The sequence below is a fragment of the Malania oleifera genome, chromosome 12, assembly GCF_029873635.1.
Source record: "Malania oleifera isolate guangnan ecotype guangnan chromosome 12, ASM2987363v1, whole genome shotgun sequence".
Taxonomy (NCBI): Eukaryota; Viridiplantae; Streptophyta; class Magnoliopsida; order Santalales; family Ximeniaceae; genus Malania; species Malania oleifera.
In genome coordinates, this window is record NC_080428.1 from 12,067,036 (window position 1) to 12,091,247 (window position 24,212).

The window sequence follows — 24,212 nt, forward strand, 5'->3', positions numbered from 1 at the left end:
GGCAAATATCTCCAACTAAATATGAGGAGTCTATAACATACCAATAATATTCACAAAATTCGCCCAGTAATAAGCTACCATTGCATGCAAAATCACTATCAAGATCACTTCCATTATCAAACTCATCACCCCATTTCCTTTTAACCTTAGTGCAGCAGCTCTCACTCTCCTCCTCACCTGATTTCAGCATCAATTCCTTCAAAGTTTCAACACAAGCCTCAGAGTGACTTCAATCACAGTACAAAGAGTTCACAATAACTCCCTCTTTCATCACCGCCCCGTGAGTATATTTTTTAGTAGGCTCATCCATATCAAGTGTTTGCCCACCACTATCAGGCTTATTCCCACGATTATAACACAAAATTCTCTTGAATATCCATCTCTTTTATACAACTCCGATTCTTCTGAGTCCTGGCACGTAACCTAACCCACCTACTGCTGATTCCCCAATTATTAACCACTTTAATTTTTGATAGAAAGAGAAGAAATATTATTAAAAAAGAATACAGAGAAAAGTAGAATTAGGAATTCTCCTTAAAATAACAGGAACAACTAAATTAAAAAAAAAAAGAGGAAAATAACAGTCGATCAAAAACAGCCAACCAATCACACTGAACATCCTCAAAACATATTCCGTTGAAACAACCTGCAGCAACAGCCCATCAAGAAGCCAATATTTAATCTCATCCCAAACCAAAAACAGAAAATTCTTCTTCCCCTTAAAGATGCAAATTTTCCTTTCAATTCAAATACCCCAAAACACAGCACATAGTCCACATCTCCATAAGGCCGACCTGTCTTTGCTTCTGCCAAACCCCAAAAATGAAATGGCTCTCTGCTGACTCTGGACAAACCAAATTTTCTCCAATAATACCAAATAACTTGCTCCATATCCTCCAAGAGAGAATGATAATGCATAAACAAATGAGAGGCAAATTCAGGACTATCAAAGCAGTTTGTTGAAAAACGTATTGGACAACTCCACAACACAAGCACTATAATCTTCCAATTTTAATTCACATCCAGCATCCAGATCAGGATTTATGCCCAATGTATCAGCCTTGGCAGATTGCTTGGCCCCTGCTAATTTCTATCCTTTTGATTTTGAAAAGAAACTTCTGGAAAAAAGCCTGCCACAATTGAAAAAGAAATAGAAAAATCATAATCTTTCCTCTTCTCCACTTGCACAGCATCCATATTGCCAAGCACGAGGCCCCTTCATCCTGTAAATAACCCATATCCCTAGCCTATAAGAGAAACCCCCTCTTGCCATACCCAGGACTGTCTAAGAGTCACTGCTAACTTTTTACAATTGAGACCCAAACCAACGGACCCCTTCACCTGCTTCAACGTAAGGCCTCGCATCAGCAAAAGAGCCACAATAGCTCACCAACTGGGACAGGTCTATCATAACATTTCAAACAAGCCTTACCCTCTCCCAGCAGGCCCACAATGCATTTTCATTACTCATAGACCCACAAATCCAAAGCCCGCCATTATTAGAAACAATAGCCTGATTGATCAATTAACCATAAACCCTTGTGTTAATGCATTAGAAAGGGCCTCTATTCTCTAGCCCAAACATACCATTTTCTTTGTCAATGTTTCACTTGCAGGAAACCCTAGATCCGCATCCTGCCAAACCACCTCTCTGCCACATTTTCTCTTCAAATACACTATGCCGCAGCTGTTAGATGGCCTTCCCAACAAAAAGCTTCTTTATTCCCACAACTTGCACACCTCCATCCATGAAGACAACTCCAAAGCAAAGCAAATCCTCCCAAAACAACTTCACACCAGTGACTCCACTTTTTCCCATGAAAGAAGATGTCACCTACAATTTCCCTCTCCATGCAGATGTTCATCTTTGAAGATAATTATTCTCTCATGACTTACTAGGGCAAACCTTCGCCAAATGGTAAGGGTGTGTCAAAAGATCATAGGATCAAATCTCAAAAACAACCTCTCCAATTGTGGAAGTAAGCCTCATACTTTATTCCATTAACCAATCATCAGACATAGGAGCTTTATGTACTTGTTGTGTTCATGAATACATACAATTGATTAAAAATAAGAAACTTTGAAAAAATATTGGATGACAATATCTCAACACTAATTGACTTGATTTCAAATTTTCATATACGTATATAGTCAGATTTTAAATTTAAATGCAGCATTACATTTATGGGCACGTGTGTATATGTTGGAGAACTTTTTGATTGGAGATTGCAACCATTTTAATTTGATATAATTTTATTTTGATTGGAAGTTCTCTTGATTAGTTTCTTTTATTTTTGGAAGTCTTTTGAGAGTAAGAGATGATCAATTCTTGTCTCCTAAAAGCTATCCGCATGGAATATCCAATTGAATCCTTCCTTGTCTAAAATGCCTAAATTGGATTACTTAAAATCTAATAAAAAGATCTTGATTGAGATTATTTAGAGAACAAACATTGCATTAATTTTGTGTTTCCAAAAAATTGGGCTATTGTTTTCAAATTTTGTATATACTAAGAAAATTCCTCATATTTTAAATTAATTCGAATTTGTTGTTATCAACCAAATTTTTGAATGAGAATAGATTCTTATGTAAATATGGTTTATACGCCAAAAATGTTCAGCACATACATGACTAACTTATTCGTCTGATCTTGCACTTTCCTAGTTTTATTTTGAGTTGGCCACATGAAGTATAATTTGTGGAGAAAATTTGAGATGAGATCATTGCCCATCTCTAGATGCTAACGTGTGAGCAAGAAACAGAGGCGACTCAATGGTCTCCTCTTGGTGCCCATATCCCTAGCTTTCAAATTCTCGAGGATGGTTCCTCCATCCTCTAACTTCATTCACCACAGTCGTTCTTCCATCAAAACCCTTACTAACTCTCATTTAATAAAATGACACTAACACACTAATAATACTAAAAGACTAAAATAACCATTAACACTCCCCCTCAAGTTGGAGTATAGATATTATACGCTCCTAGCTTGTTACAAATAAATTTAACACGAGCACCCCTCAAAGCTTTAGTAAAAAAATTTGCGAGCAGCATATCGAACTTCACATAAGTGGTTGGAATGAGCTTCTACACAAGTTTCTCCCAAACAAAGTGGCAATCAACTTCAATGAGTTTTGTTTGCTCACAGAAGATTGGGTTGGAGGTATTATGAAGAGCAGCTTGATTACCACGTATCAACTCCATAGGCTGAGAATGTGGAAAGCCCAATTCTTCTAACATGCTTTTCAGCCAAACAAGCTCACATGTAATGTGAGCCATGGCCCTATATTCTAACTCGGCACTTGATATGGACACTACAATTTGTTTCTTACTCTTCCACAAAACCAAATTACCACCCACAAAGGTATAGTACCCGATTTTGGATCCTCTGTGTAAAGGTGATCCAGCCCAATCAACATCAGTATAATGCTGAATATAAGTGCGACCTCAATCCTAATATAAGAGACCTCTCCTAGTGCACCTTTGAGATATCTCAAGATGCAAATTATTGTGTCCCAATGACTTGTCCTCAGAGAATCCATAAATTGACTCACAACACTTGTTGTGAAATATATCTCCGGCCGAGTGACTATAAGAAAGATCAACTTTCCAACAAGTCTCCAGTATCGTATAAGATTAGGCAACAAGTCACCCAAATCCAACACAAACTTGCTTTAAGGATCCATGGGTGTATCAACTGGCTTGGATCCCAACAGCCCAGTCTCATCCGAGAGATCAAGAACATACTTCCATTGTGACAAGACAATTCCTATACAAGATCTAGATACTTTTATACCCAAAAAATATTTTAGTGTCCCCAAATCTTTGGTTTGAAACTTAGTTTGTAGAAAATGTTTTAGGCTCTAAATACCTTGATCATCATCACTTAAAATTACAATATCATCCATATAAACAATAAGAAGGATCCTACCCAATGAAGTATGATGATAAGATAGAGTGATCCACCGCACACTATTGAAGGCCAAACTCAAATATTATAGCATTAAATCAACCAAGCCATGCTTTGGGAGATTGTTTTAAACCATACAACACCTTCTTGAGCTGACACGCTTAGCCAGACTCTCGCTAAGCTACAAACTTAGGTAGTTGCGCCATTTAGACCTCCTCATCAAGACCACCATGTAAGAAGGCATTCTTCACATCAAATTGATGCGAAGTCCAATGATAGGTGGTGGCCAATGAAATAAACAGACGTATTGATGTACGTTTCCCAATCAAGGAAAAAGTGTCAAAATAATCCAAACCATACACTAGAGTATACCCCTTAGCAACAACTCGTGCCTTCAAAGAAGCCACAGAACCATTAAGGTTGACTTCCACAGTATATACCCAGCGACAACCAACCACATATTTTTCAAGAGGAAGAGATACCAATTCCCAAGTATCATTGCCCTATAAAGAATTCATCTCTTCAACCATTGCGATCCTTTACCAAGGGGGGGTTAAGGCTTCAAAAATAGAGTAGCAACAAAACAATAAAAGGAGGGTGATAAGAAGTCATAGCAAACAAAGTTGGAGATGGGATGTTGTTTAGGTTTGCGTTCATCTTTTCTGACAGCAATGGGAGGACCAACCTCATAGGAAATATGATCATCAGACAAGGAAACCAAAGGTGCGGTAGTAGAAGCTAGAGGGGACTCTCTACCATGGAGCGGCCATCATGAATACACCTGCAAATTAGGAAAACCAAGACGATGAGGACTCAAACTACATGAAGACACAGGTGTATGATTGGGTAAGGGCAGCAAATAGAATCTTAAAGATTTGGCAAATGAAGCTCAGAGACTAAGTGTAGTACGGTGTAGACTCAAAGAAGGTAACATCGGCAAAAACAAAGAAGCAATGTAGAGTAGGACTATAACAATGTTATCCCTTTGACTACATGGGTAGCCCAATAGGACACATTTTATAGCATCAGGATCCAACTTATCCACCCCAGGAGTTAGCTGATGAACAAAGCACACACACTTGAATATATGAGGAGGTTGAGAGAATAGAGGTAAATTAGAAAAGAGAACAGCGTAGGGAATTTTACACTAAGAACAAAGGATGGCATCCTATTGATAACATAGCAAGCAGTAAGTAAAGCATCACTTCAAAACACTTTAGGTAGATGCAATTGATAACGTAAGATGCGAGGGATTTCAAGGTGTTGAAATTTTGATTAAATGAATGACCTAACTTGAATATAAGTCTCTCCCCCCCCCCCCCCTCTATTTACAATACAAATCAAATACATTCTAAAGACCATAATACCCTTACTAACTCTCACTAATTAACATACTAAAAAACTTAAAAATAATACCAAAAAACCAAAATAATCATTAACACTCCCCCTCAAGTTGGAGCATACATATCATATGCTCCTAGCTTATTACAAACCACACCCCCCCCCCCCCCCAAAAAAAAAAAAGCTTGGAAAACAAATCAGCAAACTGCATCAAACTTCATAAAGGTGGCAGTAATAAGTTTCTCCAGAGGTTTGTTCTGAGCAAAATGGCAATCACTTCACTGTGTTTCATCTACCCGCTAAGGTTTGTTTCTTAGTCTTCCAAGAAATCAAATTATCACCAACCAAGATACAGTACCAACTGTGGATCTTTAGTTGGACGGCGACCCAACACAATTAGAATCTATATATCCTTGAATAAAAGAGTGACCTTGATCTCAATATAAAAGAACTCTCCCAGGTGCACCTTTTGAGATATCTAAAGATGCTTATTACTGCGTCCTAGTGATTTGTCCTTAAAGAATCCAAACATTGATTAAAACACTTATTGCAAAAGATATGTCTGGCCAAGTGACTTTGAGATAATTCAACTTTCCAACAAGTCTCTAGTATCATCCACAATTAGGCAACAAACTACCCATATTCAATACTAACTTTCCATTAGGATCCATGGGTATATCAACCGGTTTGGATCCCAACAATCTAGTTTCGTCCAATAGATCAAGAACATACTTCCTCTATGATTCCCAAACGAGATCTAGATACTTACATACCCAAGAAGTATTTCAATGGTCCCCAAATCTTCGGTCTGAAAATTAATCTGTATAAAAAGTTTGAGACTCTAAATACCTTTATCATCATCACCTGTAATATCAATATCATCGACATACACAACAAGAAGGATCCTACCCGATTAAGTACAACGATAAAATACAAAGTGATCCACTGCACACCCTTGAAAACCAAACTCAATTACTACAACACCGAAACGACCAAACGATGCTCTGAGAGACTGCTTTAAACCATGTAATGCCTTCTTGAGCTGACACACTAAGCCTGACTCCCCCTGAGCAACAAACCCAGGTGGTTGCTCCATATAGACCTCTTTCTCACGATCACCATGCAAGAAGGCATTCAAGCAAGTGACAAGTGGTAGCTAAGGAGATGAAAAAATGTATTGATGTAAGTTCGGCAACCAGAGAAAAAGTGTCAGAATAATCCAAACCATACACCTGAGTATACCCCTCAGCAACAAACTTGCCTTCAGACGAGCCACAAAAACATCAAGGTTGACTTTAACAATGTATACCCAACAACAACCAACCACATAGTTCTCATCAGGAAGAGATACCAAGTTCCAAGTACCATTGTCCAGTAAAACATTCATCACTTCAACCATGGCATTCTTCCACCCAAAGTGCGCTAAGACTCACGAAATAGATTTAGGAAGCGTATCAGATGATGAGCAATAACAAAACAATAATCGCAGGGTGATAAGAAATCATAGCAAATATAGTTAGAAATGGGATGTTGTGTACATATGCATTTACCCTTCCAAACAGCAATGGGAGGATCAACATCATGGGAAATACGATCATTAGACGAGGAAACCAAAGGCTTGATAGTAGAAGCTAGAGGGGACTCTCTTCCTTGGAGCCGACATTGCGAATACACCTTCAAATTAGGACAATCGAGAGAATAAGGAGGACTCGAACTACATGGAGACACAGGTAGTTGATTGAGCAAGGACAACAAACTAGAATCTAGAAGACTAGGTAGAGGAAAAGACCAATTGAAATCAAAACCACTTACGCACTAGGTGTAGTAAGATGTAGACTCAAAGAAAGCAACATTAGTAGAAAAAAAAAAGAAGTGATGCAGCATAGGACTATAACAACGATACCCCTTATGAGTATATGAGTAGTCAAGAAAGACAAATTTTATACCACAAGAATCCAACCTATCCACCCCAAGAGTTAGTTGATGAACAAAGGACACAAACCCCAATATACGAGGAGGTAGAGAGAATATAGGTGGACTAGGAAAGAGAATGGAGTAGGAAATTTTACCACTAAGAATAGAGGATGGCATCCTGTTGATAAAATAGCAAGTAGTAAGTAGATCATCACTCCAAAACACTTTAGGTACATGCATTTGATAAAGTAAGGTGCAAGTGATTTCAAGGATATGTCTATTTTCCCTCTCTGCAAGTTCCATTTTATTGAGGAGTGTGGGCATAGGATGATTGATTAACAATACTGACAATACCAAACTAAGTCATATAAGTAATGAATTGTGTACTAAAATAATATTAGCATTATCACTCCGAAGTATTCAAACTAGCAAACCAAATTGAGCCTTTATTTCATAATAGAATGGACAAGATCTTTTATTAAATATGGTCAAGTCATCCTTGAATAATCATCCACAAAGGTTACAAAGTACTAGAAACCCAAGTAGGATACAAGTCTACTAGGACCCCAAACATCATAATGGACTAACATAAAAGGGCTTGCAGCCTGCTTATTGACTCGGGAAGCAAAAGGGACACGATGATGCTTTCCCATCTAAAAAAACTCACAATCAAGACTAGACACAGATTTCGAATTAGGAACCAAACATTTCAAATTTTCAAATGAAGGATGGTCAAGGCGACAATGAATTTGGCAAGGTGTGGCAGCCAGTAGTACAAGCGGTATAAGGAGACAGCGACTCAAAGTGATAAGTCCACCAGTTTCACGCCCTCTGTCTTCCTCATCTTCAAATCCTAAATAACCGTATAATCAGGGAAGGTTATTACTGAACAGTTCGTGGATTTAGTAATCCTGCTAACAGACATAAGATTAAAAGGAAACTTGGGAATATACAAAGCTGAAGGAACGAAAATAAAAGAAGTAGGATTTACAGTCCCAATTCCCTTGATAGCAGTGGTGGATCCATCAGCAAGAGTAACACGAGGTAAATTTGCAAGATACTAAAGAGTGATATAACCTAAAGACTAGGACAAGAAGTACTAGATGACAGACATGTGGGATTACTTGTTTGGGCAAGAGATGCAATGAGAACAGAAACTTGTTATGATGTTTGATACTGTTGGAACTTGGAATACTCTTCCTAGGACCTAGAAATTGTACGTTGCCCCCCACTTGGCCCCAAAGGTGTGGAGTCGGCGTGGCTGCATTGGCTGCCCCCAAAGGTGTGGAGTCGATGGTGGCTGCATTGGCAACACGTGAAGGTCTACCTTGGAGATCCCAACACTGCTCAATAGTATGATTATCTCTCCACAAAGTCCGCACTTGTGAGGAGTGCCTCTACCTCGTCCATGTCTATTACCATGATCACTCGAACCACCTCGATAACTTTTGTGGTTGTTGGGTACAAATTAGATTCACCATGTGTGGCAAAGGTAGTGCTCTCAGAACCAGATGCAATAGCAAGAGAATATGTGCTAAAGGAAGCATGAAGGACGCGAGAATAAATATCGACAAATGATGGCAACTCTACACTACTAAGTATCTAAGACTGGACTGCCTTAAAAATGGGTCTCAAGCCCGAAGAACAGTCATTTGCTCCCTCTGCTTCTACATCTCACGACGTTGGTGGTTATAGGTTGCACGATGTTAAGCTCTTCATGAATACGTTCCATCTCTCTAAAATAATCTGCAATGCTCCTGTCTCCTTGTTGTAACTGAAAGTACTCTTGGGATAATCATACATACGTGTAATGTTACTAGAGTATAGAAGCTTGGCATAATCCCAAATCTCCAGGCACGTATCTATATGCATGCACATTCATGTAATTTGCAGCTCTGTTGAATTCCACAAGAAGGAAACAATCAAGGCATCTTCTGAATCCACGCTTCTTTTCTCTTCTCATCAAAAGGATCAGATTGGAGCAAGTGATCAGACTTTCCTAATCTTGCTAAATAAACCAGAACAGCCTTAGACCATTGAACAAAATTCTTTCCATCCAACTTTTGAGTTGTTATCTATGGCAGCGATGAAGGAAACATATTTTGGGACTCATAGACTCCATCCCAACACACACAAACCAGCAGCCACACCAATGCCAAACAAGGAGAACAATCAAAACTAGTCGGGACAACCACAAACAATGTGAAGCACTGAAACAACCGTGGACAAAGTGAACCTCTTACAAACTGATATAGCCCTGCCACAGCCTCATAACTCAACTTACAAATGCTGCCAATGCTCCAAGAAACTCAAAAAAAAAAAGCCTTTTATAAACACCGAACAACAACTAACAGATTACCACGAGTGCATGGTCGAAAAAGGTTGGATCTTTGGGCGAAAAACATGCCCAACAGGTTGATAACATGGTCTAGGGAAGAAATCAGAACATGATGGAGGAGAAAATCAGAAAAAGGTGGCCATAATCTCTCTCACACGCTGGCGCATGGGGTCGGGACTGCCAGCAGTCTGCTGGCGTGTGGGAGACTTTCCAGCAATGGGGTTTTGTATGGTTAGATTTCAGAGGGTTCTGTTTTTGGCTATATGTTTGATTTTGGGAAATAACGAAGGGTGGAGGTGGATCTGAGAAGGGCAGCAACGGGAAGGTGTTTTCCAGCGACAGCTGAGTGTGATAGCGTTTATGTTGGATCACACTTTGATACCATGCTGAGATTTTGATTAAATGAATGACCTAACTTGAAGAGAGGTCTCTCCATCTATTTATAAAATCAAATACATTCTAATGACCATAATACCCATACTAACTCTCACTAATTAACATACTAACACACTTAATAATAATACCAAAAGACTAAAATAACCTTTAACACAAGGATATGTCTACTTTTCCTCTCTGCAACCCCATTTTGTTGAGGAGTACGGGCACAAGATGATTGATGAATAAGACCAAATTGAGTGATATAAGTAGTGAATTGACATTATCACTCCGAAGTATTCGAATTGGCAAATCAAATTGAGTCTTTATTTCAAAAAAAAAAGCACAAAATTTATGAAATAACTAAGAATGATCTTTTATTAAATATAGCCAAGTCATTCTTGAATAATCATCCACAAAGAGTACGAAGTGTCGAAAACCCAATTTGGACACAACTCGATTACGAGCCCAAGCATTAGAATGGACTAACATGAAAGGGTTATTGCCCGTTTATTGACTCAAGAAGCAAAAGGGACACGATGATGCTTTCCCAAGTGACAAGACTCACAATCAAGAATAGACAACTCAAATCAAGAACTAGACTTTCCAACTTTTCCAATGAAGGATGATCAAGGCCACAAACAATCTAGAGAGGTGTGACAGCCGCAGTGCAAGCAGTAGATGGAGCTAGCAGCTCAAAGGAAACTTGGGACTATATAAAATAGAAGGAAGAGAAATCGAGAAATTGGGATTTATAGTCCCACTTCCCTTAACGGCAGTGGTGGATCAATCAGCAAGAATAACACAAGATAAGTTTTCAGGATATTGGAGAGTACAGAAGAAATTAGGTATACCAATGATAGCGGCAGTGAAGTCTATAACCCAAGGACTAGGACGAGAAGTACTTGATGACAAGCAAGTTGTGGGGTCAACTATTTGGGCCAGGGATGCAATGGGAAGAGAAGCCTGCAGTGATGCTTGATACTGCAAGAACTTGGAATACTTTCCCTCTAACATACATATAGTACATTGCTCTTCACTTGGTTCCAAAGGTGTGGAGTCAGTGGTGGCTGCATTGGCAACACGTGAAGGTTTACTGTGGAAATCCCAACACTACTCAATATAATGACCACCTGATCCATAATGAGAGCACTTGCGAGGAGTGCCTCTATTTCATCCATCTCTTTCACCACGGCCACTCGAACCACCTCGATAACTTTTTCCACTGCTTGGTTGAAAACTAGAATCAGGGTGCATGACAAAGGCTGTCCACTAAGAGCCCAATGCAGGAGCAAGAGAAGGTGTTGAAAGGAGCACGAAGGACGCAAGAATAAACATCAGAAAATTATGGAAACCCTGCACTACTAATTGTCTAGGACCGTACTGCCTTAAACATCTCACAAACATCGACAATTATAGGTTGCATGATGTTCATCTCCTCATGAATATGTTTAATGTCTCCAAAATACTCTATAACGCTCCTATCTCCTTACTATAACTGAAAGTACTCCTGGGATAAATCATACATACGAGTAATGTGGCTGCAGTACAAAAATCTTGGCATAATCCCAATTCTCCTAGCATGTGTCTAGAAGCATGCACATCCATGCAATCTGGGGTTCCATCAAGTTCCACAAGAGGGAAACAATCAAAGCATCTTCCTAAGTCCACAGTTCTTTTCTCTTCTCGTCAAGAGGACCACATTGAAACAAATGGGTATATTTTCCTAATCATACCAAATAAACCCTAACAGCCTTAGACCACTGAACATAATTCTTTCCAACCAACTTTTTGATCGTTATCTGTGGTAGCAATGAAGGAAACATGTGTTTTGGATTCATAGACTCCATCCCAACACACACAAACCAGACCATTGGCAAATGAGAGGAACAATCAAACTAAACAAGACAACCCCAACCAAGGTAAACCACAGAAACTACCACGGACAAATCACCTACAAACGTATATAACACTGCCACACCCTCACAAAATCAGCTTATGAATACTGCCACTCCTCCAGGAGACTCGCCAATAGCCTTTACTAACACCAAACAACAACTAACGGATTACCAAGAGTGCATGGTTGAAAAAGATTAGATCTTTGAGCAAAACATGTGCCCAACAGCTTGATATTACGATCTATGGAAGGAGTTAGAAAATTTGGAGGAAAAGAATCAGAAAAAGCCAGCTACGAACTATATCACGCGTCAGCTCATGGGGTCGGGATTGGCGGCAGTCGTCAGGCATGTGGGAGGGTTTCCAGTGATGGGATTTTGCAGGGTTATAGCTCAGAGGGTTCTGTCTTTGGCTATGTCATTGGTTTTATGACATATTGAAGGGTTGTAGCGGTGCTGAGAAGGGCAGCGAAGGCAGGGTGTTTTTTTCTGGTGATGGTTGAGTTTGGTTTGATGGTAGGGATTAGGTTGGATCATGCTCTAATACCATGTTGAGATTTTTTATTAAATGAATGACCTCACAGAATGATAAGTCTCTCCCTCTATTTATAATACATCTCAAATACATTCAAATGACCATAATACCCTTACCAACACTCACTTATTAAAAGAACATTAACACACTAACAATACTAAAAGACTAAAATAACCATTAAAAAAAAAAGCATAAAAGCTATTCATATCCTTTTTGACTTTAGTTTCAATAAAAAAGAAATAAAATAAGAGAAATTTATCCTGTAATATTTCTTTTGTTAGAAAGAGAGAAAGAGAGAGATCAATTCGGGTCTTGAATCTCTAATTGAATTTCAAACAAATTTCATTTAGTCAAAATTTCAATGAACTTTGTTGACATTTCAAGATTTTGATATATTTTGGGTGATTCATGAAAATTATGATTAAAATTTTGTAGAATGGAAATTGACTGCCATTTCAAGCTTAAGGAAAGTGGACAATAGAGATTTTGACAGCTTCAACAATTATGTGGAACTTTAATAATATGCTCTAGGCTAACAACAACAATAGTTGGATTTAATTTCACAAAAAAAAAAAATCCTAAAAATTCAACACATCATATAATTTACAAAAACCAAATGAGGAAACCAAATTTAACACAGGATTCTAGCCTTGGAGGCCAAGCAAACCAAATTAGGAAACCCTAGTTCAACAAAAACACTGCTATTATTAAATTAAATTAAAAATAGAATTTAAATGTTAAAAGATAAAATAATTAAGATTGCCCTGGCTTTGAAAAATTCTTGGATAGCTCATGATTTTTGGTTTTGTGGCATCTATACATTATTTTCCGCATCATTTAGGACACGATTTATTCAAACTACTGGTTTGTTGCAAGGTCCCTAATTAATCCTTAAACCTTTTGAATTAGAGAGAATTGATTTTCCGGGCTCAAAGTTTGGCCATTAAGTAGATTTGGGGAACCCAAATCCATAATATTTCCTTGTGAGCTCAAATACCACCCACATTCTCTTACCTATTTCTTCACCAAAAAGTACCACTTGTTGCCTTCTCATCTATCCAATCATGCATTAGGCCAACAAGTTGAAATACCAAATAGCATTATTCAATCAATTAGCCGCTCCTCTTACCACCACTACAAACACCCCCTCAATTGTCCTATTTCAAGGACATATACCCCACTATTACGCTAGAGATTCCCTCCACCAATTTTTATCCCTTCATAATGAATCGCCTATTGCACCCTTCCATTCTCTCCCATCTTACATCACCCTTCAATCTGTCCCACATTCTTCTCATCTTACATGTCCTTACAGCATCCTACTCTTTCCTAAACTGCTATATGTGTTGGATAGAAAAAAAAAATTATTTAGAGAAGAAAAACAAGAAAAATCATTCTCCCATGAGAAAAAAGAAGAAAAAGAAGAAAACATAAAAAGAAAATCAAGAAAAACAAATACACCAAGAAGATCAACCTAACAAGCCCAAAAATCTCATATAGAAGGATATCTTATACTTTTTTTTTTTATTTTCTTGGGAGAATATATTATCCTCCTCCTTGTACATCCCTCTTTTTCTTAATAAAGTTTCTCTTTCTATCCAAAAAAGAAAAGCCAACCAGTCCCACTAAGTGAAAAACAAATTCCATCCTTGCACATCCCACTTTTCATAATAAAGGTTTTTTTTTTCTATCGATTGAAAAAAAAAAAAAAAAGGAAGATAGAGACTCCCAGCCCATCCCACTCAAAGTAAAAAACAAGTCCCTTAAAGCAACCTAATAAAAGATCATGAATAAGAGCTAGAGAAACGATGCTCTCCAACGCAACTACAAAGATAGAAAGATAAAATTAAATAAAAGCATTCCTCTCTAATAAAATTTGCCCCAAAGAACAAAAAGACACAACATAGCCATGTAATTCCTCTCTAATAAAATGCCCCAAACAACAAAAACTCTACATAGCCATGTAATTCACACGGTCCAAGCAACTGTTCATTCTTCTTCAGGCCCCAATTTTCTTTCCAATCTCCTTGCTCGTGACACTGCCACACCAACCTTTTCAAAGAACCTTCCAAAACACAAATCACAAGGACAGTTTGCCATGCTAGTTCAAGAAGCATTAATGGCTATGATGCCACTGAAGGTCATCTTCTAATGGCCAATGACTGTGGAATGGCGTTGTGGCAATTTGAGAAGATTATAAAAGAAAACCTCATTGTTCATACTTCCCCGGTGCTGCACACAATAAATGCACATTAACCTTCCCACGAACTAGGCCACAACTCCACTCAAAGTAGTTCTTAAGCTTCATAAATATTGAGACTTGACCCATGAACGGAAAGATTTTATGATTTAACAAAGTAATATCTATTTACAATTTGAAAAATTAGAAATTTGCTGAGCACTGGCATACTTTAATAACTTATTTGCATCCAATGGATTAAATATTTTATAATTAGCACTCTATCAATTAAGAAGAATTTAAAGTAAAAATAATTGATGAGACTATTCAAAGGCATAAGCATAAATCAATTGTCAATCGGAATGATTGCAACAAGATCAACAGCATTTATTCAATGTTGAAAGTTAAGAAAAGTACGCTTGTATTATTCTAATTGCAAAACTAACCTCTGGATTGCATCTTCCATAAATTTTGCAAACATCAGCTCCATTTTCATGCCTTAAATATGAAAGCATTTTCCACATGTATGTGGCAAGTGACATGGTATGCCTTAAAAAGTCATAAGATAATTCAGTCATCAGAACATGAAATTTTCGCCCAAATCTTGAAAATACGAAAATAACAAAAAAATACTAAAAGTGAGAGGATGAAAAATAATAGAACAAATTAAGGAGGTAAACATTTGTTAACAGCTGAAAGGAAAATAACAGTTATGCCACACACAAGTCTGCGTCACTGACCTTAGAACCCAAACCAAAAAAAAAAAAAGGAACAAAAATCAACTTCATTGCAAGCTTAGCAAGCTAACTATATATGATTTAAAATCATCTACTGTCAGAAGTTGTAAGTTTGTAACCCAATATGACTATTTTAAGGATACTAAAGTCATATTCACTTCCCTGTATCATATCTCGCTGATGCCAAACTCATTTTAGAAGAAAATTGAAACAACAAGGAGAAAGAGAAAAGGGAGAAGAACATCATGACTGATTAGAGCATCGTGCAGAGAGCAGATACTGTTCTAATTGGCTTCTTCCTCTGTTGGGAATAATAGTATCGACTCTAACTTCTGCAGATCATATAAACAATCTTGATCATGGAAGTATTCCTGCCCCTTCAATAATTTTACCAAAGCGGAGTTTTCAGTATAGATCCTGGCAAAGGCATTTTACCAGTGCTTATTGATGCTTGCATCAGATCCAGTTTACCAGCCATCAGGGGGAGACAGAATTAAATAGGTATATCCAAATTGTGGATACTCTAGTGTTTTAATTTTGTTGACTCAACTGGTAAGGAGGTTCGCGTATTCATGACTCCCAAGACTTATGTTAAAAGGAAGGATCTGACCGAGAAGGTCCTGCAAAAACATGCAGCATGTACTAATTGTCGGGGTTTTAAAAGTTAAGCCACTGGAGGGGGAGGGGTAATAAGGTCTAGGCTGAAATGTTTAGAGTCTATGGAATCTTAATAAGCATCAGAAAATTTAACTTGATAGGACCTTCCCGGATTTAATTATGATTCAGGAGTCAAATCTGGAGTCAAATAGATAGTTTTGTGATCCATATTGTTTGGGAGTCTAGATTTATGGATTGGAAGTGGTTGCCACCTGGAATGGCTGGGGTCATACTTGTCATCTTGGACACTAGGTTTTGATCAGCTAACAGGGTCATTTTTCCATTTCTTTCTTTGGTTGGGGGGTGGGGGGAGTTAATAAGGTTTTACTAGGCTGGAATGTTAAGAATCTATTGAATCTCAAGAAGTGTCATAAAATTAAACTTGATAGGGCCTTCCCAGTTTTGGTTATGATTCAGGAGTCAAATCGATAGTTTTGCGATCCATACTGTTTGGGAGTCTAGATTTATGGTTTGAAAGTGGTTGCCACCTGGAATGGCTGGGGTTATACATGTCATCTGGGACACTAGGTTTTGATCATCTAACGGGGTCTTTTTTCCATTTCTGTTTTTGATATTTCGGGTAAAGGACAGTGGTGGTTCACATCATTTAATGGTACTAACGGTCCCAAGCTTTGGGGGATTTTTGGAGAGGAGTTGCTCGCTATTTAAGGTTTGTGCTCACTGAACTGGTGTGTAGCTTCCTTGAGCTTTCTGCTAACACTTCTGACTCTTATGAAGAACTTGGGGATATTTCTAATGTGCCTCCTTATCCGCTCGAAGGGTTGGAGGATGTATCTATTTTCTGAAAGATCACCCCATCTTCTTCCTTCTCAATTTGACCTACTCCACTACTCTTCTCTAAGCCTAAGCTTAGAACAATTTTGAGCCTCCTCAACGTAAAAGTTCCCTGCAAAGTCTCATTTTAGGAAATTTCTCAACTGCTTTTTAGACTCTGGACAGCAATTGTACACCTTCATATACTCAACCTTATTATCTCCCTTGTCATCCTTGATATCCTCACATCTATGCACCACCTATTCTGTTAGTAATCTTTATTTTCAACATAATAGAAGTCCTTTAAGAAAGAAATTTCAATTTTGCATTTTCAATGATAAAGTTCAATTTGAAGGAAATTTTGTTCCATGGTCAGAGTTTTAAACAATTTTATTAAAAGTTCAAGATTTCGACAAAATTAGGATGATTTGCAGAAATTTCAATGAAAATTTTGTCTGACTGAAATTGACTGCCATTTCAATTTCAAAGAGGTGGAAAGTGGGAATTTCAACAATTTTGTGGAAATTTAAGACTAAGGATATAAGGAAAAAGACTAAGTTGTATTGTACATAGATGACACATTTATAAGATAAATAGCATATTCCAATCTCTCAAAAATGAGATATTTGACCATTTGATAAAGAGTTTACTCTTAACATACCGATATATAGCAGACATGGTTAGATTGTTTAGTACTTTGAACCCGTGGCATATAGATGCTATGCTCAAGAATGATACGGTGCCATCCTCAAACAACTCCTCAACACCTTCCCTTCTTTTGACAAAGTCAATGTCAGCAATGGATGCAGCCACTGTGCCTGGAAAGCTTTTTATGATGAGGTAATAATCATATGCGGTCTTAATTGGACAAAAGAAATACCAGCACAAACCTCCACTGAAGTATGTCTTCTTGAATAAATTTGCAGCTTCTGCTATGATGAAATAATGAAAAAAGAAATTAGAGAAAAAAATGTTTCAGATTTTAAATGTTGAAAGATTGGTAAAATAGATCTTCTAAAGCTACAAAGTAAATGCACAGCATTCAGTGAGGAAAAACATGCAAAAAAACAAAAGAGAATGATCTATAGGAAGGTTAGGCACTTCATTTTTCTTTTTATTCTATGTTTTTTGGGTGGGGGTATAGACTACAACAAAACAACAAACCACAGATAGAGTTGGCCACACACCCTCTTTAGTTTAGCCATAACACTATCTAGGACATCTTGAAACTTGGAAGTTGAACTGCTGTAAAATCTTATTTAACTTAATCCTACAGCCTCTAACATCAACTATATCTCTTACTAGCATGTTGAGGTCTATGTTTAAAACCATGATTTAAAAAAAGAGACCAGTTATCACCCAGACAAAGCAACTGGGTTGGTCGGACAGGTCGAACCAGTGGGTCAACCCAGTGCTCAACCAGTGATATCATATATATAAGTAAAACTAATTATAAAAATATTACTTTGTATAAATCATTAAAGCATAAATGTGTAAACTCTAGAGCATGAAGATTCTAGACTTTAAACTTTAAATTTAAAATTAAATTAAAATTAATGGAACGTAATTTCCATTTATATGCACATTTCCAGCTTCTTCATAAAAACTAAAAAATAAAAAATGATTAAATTATATTGAATGGCTGATTTCAACTTCGCTTTTTTTTTATCGGAAGCAAACCAAGGCAAAGAATACTCAACAAATCCCTAGGGTTTTTGCACAGTTGACCACACAAGGAGGCTGCTGCACCTCCAATGGTGGCAGAGAGGGAGGATGCTGCACCACCGACAGAGGAAGAAAATGGTCTGCTGGAGGAAAAGGATGACCTGCCAATGGAGGAGGAGGATGGTCAATGCTGCTCTGCCTCTGGAGGAGTACTGTACATTGCTGCTGGAGGGATGCTTTACTGCCAGAGGAGGATATACAGAGCTGCATCTCTCTGTCTCTGAAAAAATTATTTTTTTTTTCCTTTAATCTCACCAGATCAGCCTAGATCCTACCCCAGTTCGTGCCGGTTCACAATGGGTAGCCAGTTTTCTAACAGTTCTATCCATTTTCAAATTTCAAGGGTCACCTGGACTGGAGGCGGGTGGTTCAAACCTGGTTGGACCATGATTACGACAACCGAAACAAGTTAGCTGGATTCTTTTATCTTCTACAAGTCCACTAGCTTACTACGGATGGTATCACCCTTGCAATTACTTTTTAAAGTCATACTGCTTATCCATTGTAACATTTGCAATTCAATATGCTTACTTTTTGCATGTGTTGCTTTCAGGGTTGCCTAACATTCTGATCCATTGGGCTCCCACATGACTACCAAAACTCTTGCCCATGATTACCCAAAGCTGTGATGTGCGTGCTCAAGGCAAGTATGTGTATACAAATAAACATACATACGTACGTACGTACGTACATACATACATACATAGGAAATTCCTAAGAATAAATAAGCTCAGTATAGAACCAGAAACTCTTGGCATTATGGTCTTCCCTATCACACAGAATCGTCTTCTCCTCTCATCTCGCCATTGCTCTTTGTTAGTTCTTAATTGTGGGCATTCGTTCAGTCAAGATCAAAGGAATCCTTCGATCTGAGATAGAATAAAGTGGGGGAATTTGTAGCTTTATTCCTTCTTGAGAACAATCAGCATTGCAGTTGGTGGGTCAGACTATCATCAATTGCAGCAACATGGTTCTTGCAGGGATTTTCGTCACTTGTTAGAAGGTACGCATAGGTTTTTGAAGCTTTTGGGTGGTTTACATGATCTATTGGATGGCAATTCGTGCGATGCAAGCAAATTCGTTCTTGGAACTAAGGCAAGGAAGGAGAGGTAAAAGGTATTCTTTGTCCCTAAAGGATCCAAAGGTGATGAGTGGCTTCGGTTTGGGGAAGAATTTGGAGCTCTGGTGAGCTCTGTTCTTCCTGGCACTGACGGTGCAGGTAGCACAAAGATCAAGGAGAATTATTCAGGGAGTCGTGAAGTTTCAGGAAGCACTGATGATGCTGGTGTTCATTCGATTTCAAAACGCATGTCAGAGGCGGTGTGTGTTCGTTGCGAGGGAAAGATGCAAAGGAAATCCTTCTGTCTGTTTTGCATGATCAATCCACGCTGCTAAGGGCAAAGATTCTGGCTGAGTTGAGTCCAGAGGCAGCTAGGGTTTCCTGCAGAAACCAACTTTCTTTTCTGACAAAATCAACCAAGCCTAACCAGACACGACATTTTGTTGATATTTGTTGGCCTTACAAGGCTTAAAATCTTGTTATCTTGTTTTGATGTTAACAAACAAGTGAAATTTAATATATTTGTGTAAGTAATGATATTTCAGGGCTCATATATGAGAAAACAAGGTTAAAGTGCTCACAAGGATCAAATGAAGCTTAAAAGAGTCAAAGATGGATTTAAAGATGATATATGAAACCTTGAAGAATATGAGGACATGAATAAGTTATTGAAAGTCAAGGCATATTGAAGTCAAAAGAGCCAAAGAAAGGCAAAGTGAGAAAGCTCAAAGAATATGGAAGCTTGAAGAAAAGATGGACTCAATCCAAGGACAAAGCATGAAGACTCAAGAACTTAGAATGTTAATATCTTAGAAGTCACATGTAAGTACTTTAATGTTTAAAATATCGTTTGAAATATTTTGAAACTCTTAGGTTAATTTCTTAGACCTAGATACCTTTTAAAATGCCTGAAAAATATTTTTATAAGGTTAAAAATTATTTTAAAAAGGTTAGAATCATTTTTGGAATAAAAAGCACCAAAAAGAGTTTTCCCAAATGCTGTCAGTTTTTATACAGCTGCATTGAGGTGAATTTTTCTCTATCAAAAACTCATTATTTTAAAAAGTAGTCAACATGAAAGTTGTAGGATTTTCTCTTAGCTTTCTTTTGACACCAAACACCTAATTTGGAGTTATATACAAAACGTTATGGCTAAAACACTGAAGCGGGGTCACTGCTGTCAGACGTCTGAACATTGTTCAACGGGCAAATTTTTTAAATTCTAATATTTTAAAATATAGCCGTTTGAGCTCCAAACTTTCTAAAAAATTGGGAAACTCTATAAGGAAACTTTTTCAACATGGAAACAAGTTTGAAAGCCTATAAATACATGATTTTCCAAATCAAAACTCATCCAAGAATTGACAAATCTGCTTGTAAAGCTGAAAGCACTCTTGTTCTTCCAAAGCTCCCTTGTTCACTCATTGCAAAACTCTTTTGCTAAGATTTCTGAAGTGCTAATCCTTCCTCCTCTGAATTTCTACTGCTAATCCTCATCTAAGAAGGATATTGGTGAATTCTACACTTGAGCTTCATTGTATTTCATATTGATATTTTACATTCAAGTATATAGTGCTGAAATTGTACTAACTTGCTCTTTTAGAAAGTATACTTGTACGCAGATCTTATCTTTTATTTCTTGTAGTTCTTTTACGTTCCAAGGATTGTTTGGATCGTTGGCTAAGCAAGAGGATATTGCTTAGAGAGGCGGGCTCTAGCCTAAAGGAGTGACCGAACGAGGGGACATCGTTTGGAGAGGCGGGCTCTAGCCTAATGAAGGAGTGTTTGAGCGTGGGATATCGCTTGTAAAGGTTTTGTTCCACCCGTCAACAGAACAGGTTTAATGAATCCTTTGGTGGTTTGCCAAGGGTGAGGACGTAGGCTGGGTATAAGCCGAACCTCGTAAAAATCTCCGTCTCATTCTCTCTTTCCCTTACTCTTTATTTTCAACATATTTAAATTGCGTGAATAGTTTATTTGATAATCATATATACTACGTAACATTTGGAAATCAAACAAACTTAAGGTTTAATTTTGATTTGGGTTGCGGAAACCGAAAGGGAGTACGTTGGTTACACCATATCTTGCGGAAACCTTACGGGAGTACGTTACTTGGTTAACATCTCAAAGATAAATTTACCAAAAGTTTATTTGAGTTCTAATTATTTAGAAAGAGTGATTTGATTCATCTATACAGGGCTTTACATCAGCAAGCATAAATTCTCATTCACTATAGGGCTTGGTTCAAATTTGGCAAATATAAACAAACAACCATCTTGAGTTGTTATATTACATAAGTGTTGTGTATTGGCTTGTTTGTTTACTTTATAATTTTAGTTGATTGGTTTGGTTGAATGATTGGATGTTTGTATGGTTAAAAAATTAAGTAAAGAAACTAAGTTCTCGAGTGCTTAACAAATTAAACAAATCAGTCACAAATTTGTTAAAAGAAATAAAATAAGTTTAAGAATTCTAAAAAATTAAAAGAAATTTTAAAAGCCAATTCACCCCCCTCCCCCCTCTTGGGAAGCTATTCCTAATTTCAATGTTGATTGAGTTGGAGGGACTTTTGCTGCATCCATCCACAAACCTAGACCCCAGTAACCTTTGCAACCAAAGCGACGAAGGAATGATGAAGGTTGGGTGGGTTGGGCCTGGGACATCATAGATTACTACAGACCTGGTCTGGCTGTTTGAAAGCAATAAAAGCCTACTAAAACCTTTGATGGGCCTGTTGTTTATAGAGGCCGAAAATCAGATTTATGATTCTACATTGAGCTAGATTAACAAGAAGGAAAATCATCTGGGTGAGTCACAATTAGGCCAGCTGAATGGGCAAGCCCAAAAGTCTATCCAGATTCCCAATCAGAATGAAGCCCATAGTCATTCCTTTAAAACCTGTGAGGCTACAAGACTTCATCTTCCTTCAGAGCAGAAGCAAGCTGCAACTGTTTCAGCACTTCGCTCGTCTTCAAATCAGATCCATGGTGTTCAAGAGGAGGGAAGTTGTACCAAAAACAGAAAAGACAAGAAGGTGGAATTAGAAAGGTTGCTTTCTAAAAATTCAACTAATATTCAAGAGGGTGATTTTTCTCCTCTTCAGGAGAAGAATGTTAGTGGGCAGGGATTTCAAGGATGAAATTGGGGGCGCTTCTTCTAAGAATATTAATTCTTGTGAGGTTGAAATTCACCTTTTTATTGTTGGTTCAGAGGGAAATTCAGCTAGTAAGGAAGCAAATTTGGATAATTTGAGGAGTCAAAAGATTTATGTTTTCCAAAAGGAAGTGCAAATGGGTTTGAAATGAGAAAACATCTTGAAGAAAAGCGAGATTTGTTTGTGAGAAGAAAAATCTTAACAGAGATTCAAAAGGTGTTTTAAGCATAGTAGAGGAGCCAATTGGCGAGAGGGTTAATACATGCAATGACAGTAAGAGATGGGGGATGTTTCGGATGATGATAGTGTAGGCAGTAGTGATTTTGAATGTGATAGGGGCTCACTTTTGAATCAAATTCAGGATCAACATGGATATTCTTCTGACTCTTCTTCTGATCCCCTCAAGCACTTATCTTAAGTGCTGTCCCATCCTCTAGAAAGTTTAGATGAAATTACTATTTTTGGGGATGATGTTTCTAATAAAGAGAAAATGGTAAAAGATGGAATTCTGCCCACTCCAGCCCAAGAAATTTCAGGGGAAGACCTTCAAACTCAGAGTTTGTTGGATAACTTGGGCTTCAAATTGTCTGATCATGGAGGAAATGAAGAAACTTTGAGATAGCGCAAAATTCTACAAACAATATCCCAGTGTGGTTGTTTGGGATTTTCCATAAACTAGCTCACCACCAAACTATAAAACATGTTTTAGGTCTAGTGACAGTCAAGTAAATCAGCTTACCAACCAATTGCATACATCAACAATTATCATCCACATCCGGTCCAACATCCCTAGATACTAGGAGCTGTAGGAGTATCAATTGGTTTAGCTCACAAAAAACCACTCTCATTTAGTAACTCCAAGTTGTATTTTTCCTAGTTTCAACCCTTTCCTAAACTGACCATTGAGGTGGTAGCCTACTGGGCTGATCATCCATGTCTCTAAGGTCAAGGGTTCAAGTCAAACATAAGTCGAAACTGCTTGCAGGAATAGTGCCTAACCTTCAAACATGCGGAGAGGTTCTGGACCACTAGAGCTTCGGTGGCGCTATGGTGATAGTCCCTGTCCTTAGTTGGGTAGCTATGACTCAATCCGGACATTCCGCAGTGGGAGAGAGCCCCTATAGTAACAATTGGGGGGCTTGCTATGCAAGCCGCCCCTACCCCTCTTTCTGGCAGTGGAGAATAAAAAAATCCTTTCCTACGCTGTACAATCTCAATACCAAGAAAGTAACAGAGAGTACCCAAGTCCTTGATTTGAAATTTAGTTTAAAGCCACCACTTAACATTTGTAATCATACTATAATAACTATCACTAATGATGACATTATCAACATAAACCACAAGAAGTACCACTTGTCTCCTTTTTGCAAACAAAGACCAAGGATCAAAATAACACTGGATAAAGCCAAATGCAAAGACCACCATACTAAACTTGTCAAACTAGGCTTGAGAAGACTACTCAAGACCATAAATGGCCTTATGCAACCAACATACTTTACCATCCTCCCTCACAGCAACATTCCCTTAAAATTGCTCCATGTGTAACTCTTCCCTACGAATCTCCAAACAAAAAGGCACCCTTCACATCTAGCTCGTATAAGGGCCAACGTGTTCAATACAT

At 37.9% G+C, this 24,212-nt stretch overlaps 1 protein-coding gene across 2 annotated transcripts in view; it reads right to left on the reverse strand.

The window, feature by feature from the left end:
• LOC131145143 (molybdenum cofactor sulfurase) overlaps positions 1–24,212 on the reverse strand; it is a 158,012-nt gene that overhangs the window by 77,966 nt on the left and 55,834 nt on the right. Inside the window, exons 9-11 of one of the 2 annotated variants that reach the window (XM_058094244.1) lie at positions 17,543–17,581; positions 17,314–17,470; positions 14,931–15,033 (exon numbers count right to left, since the gene is read on the reverse strand). In XM_058094244.1, coding sequence (XP_057950227.1) covers positions 14,931–15,033; positions 17,314–17,470; positions 17,543–17,581 — 299 coding nt within the window. Of the gene's footprint in view, positions 1–14,930; positions 15,034–17,313; positions 17,582–24,212 lie in introns of both variants that reach the window. The other variant, XM_058094243.1, reaches the window with a different exon arrangement.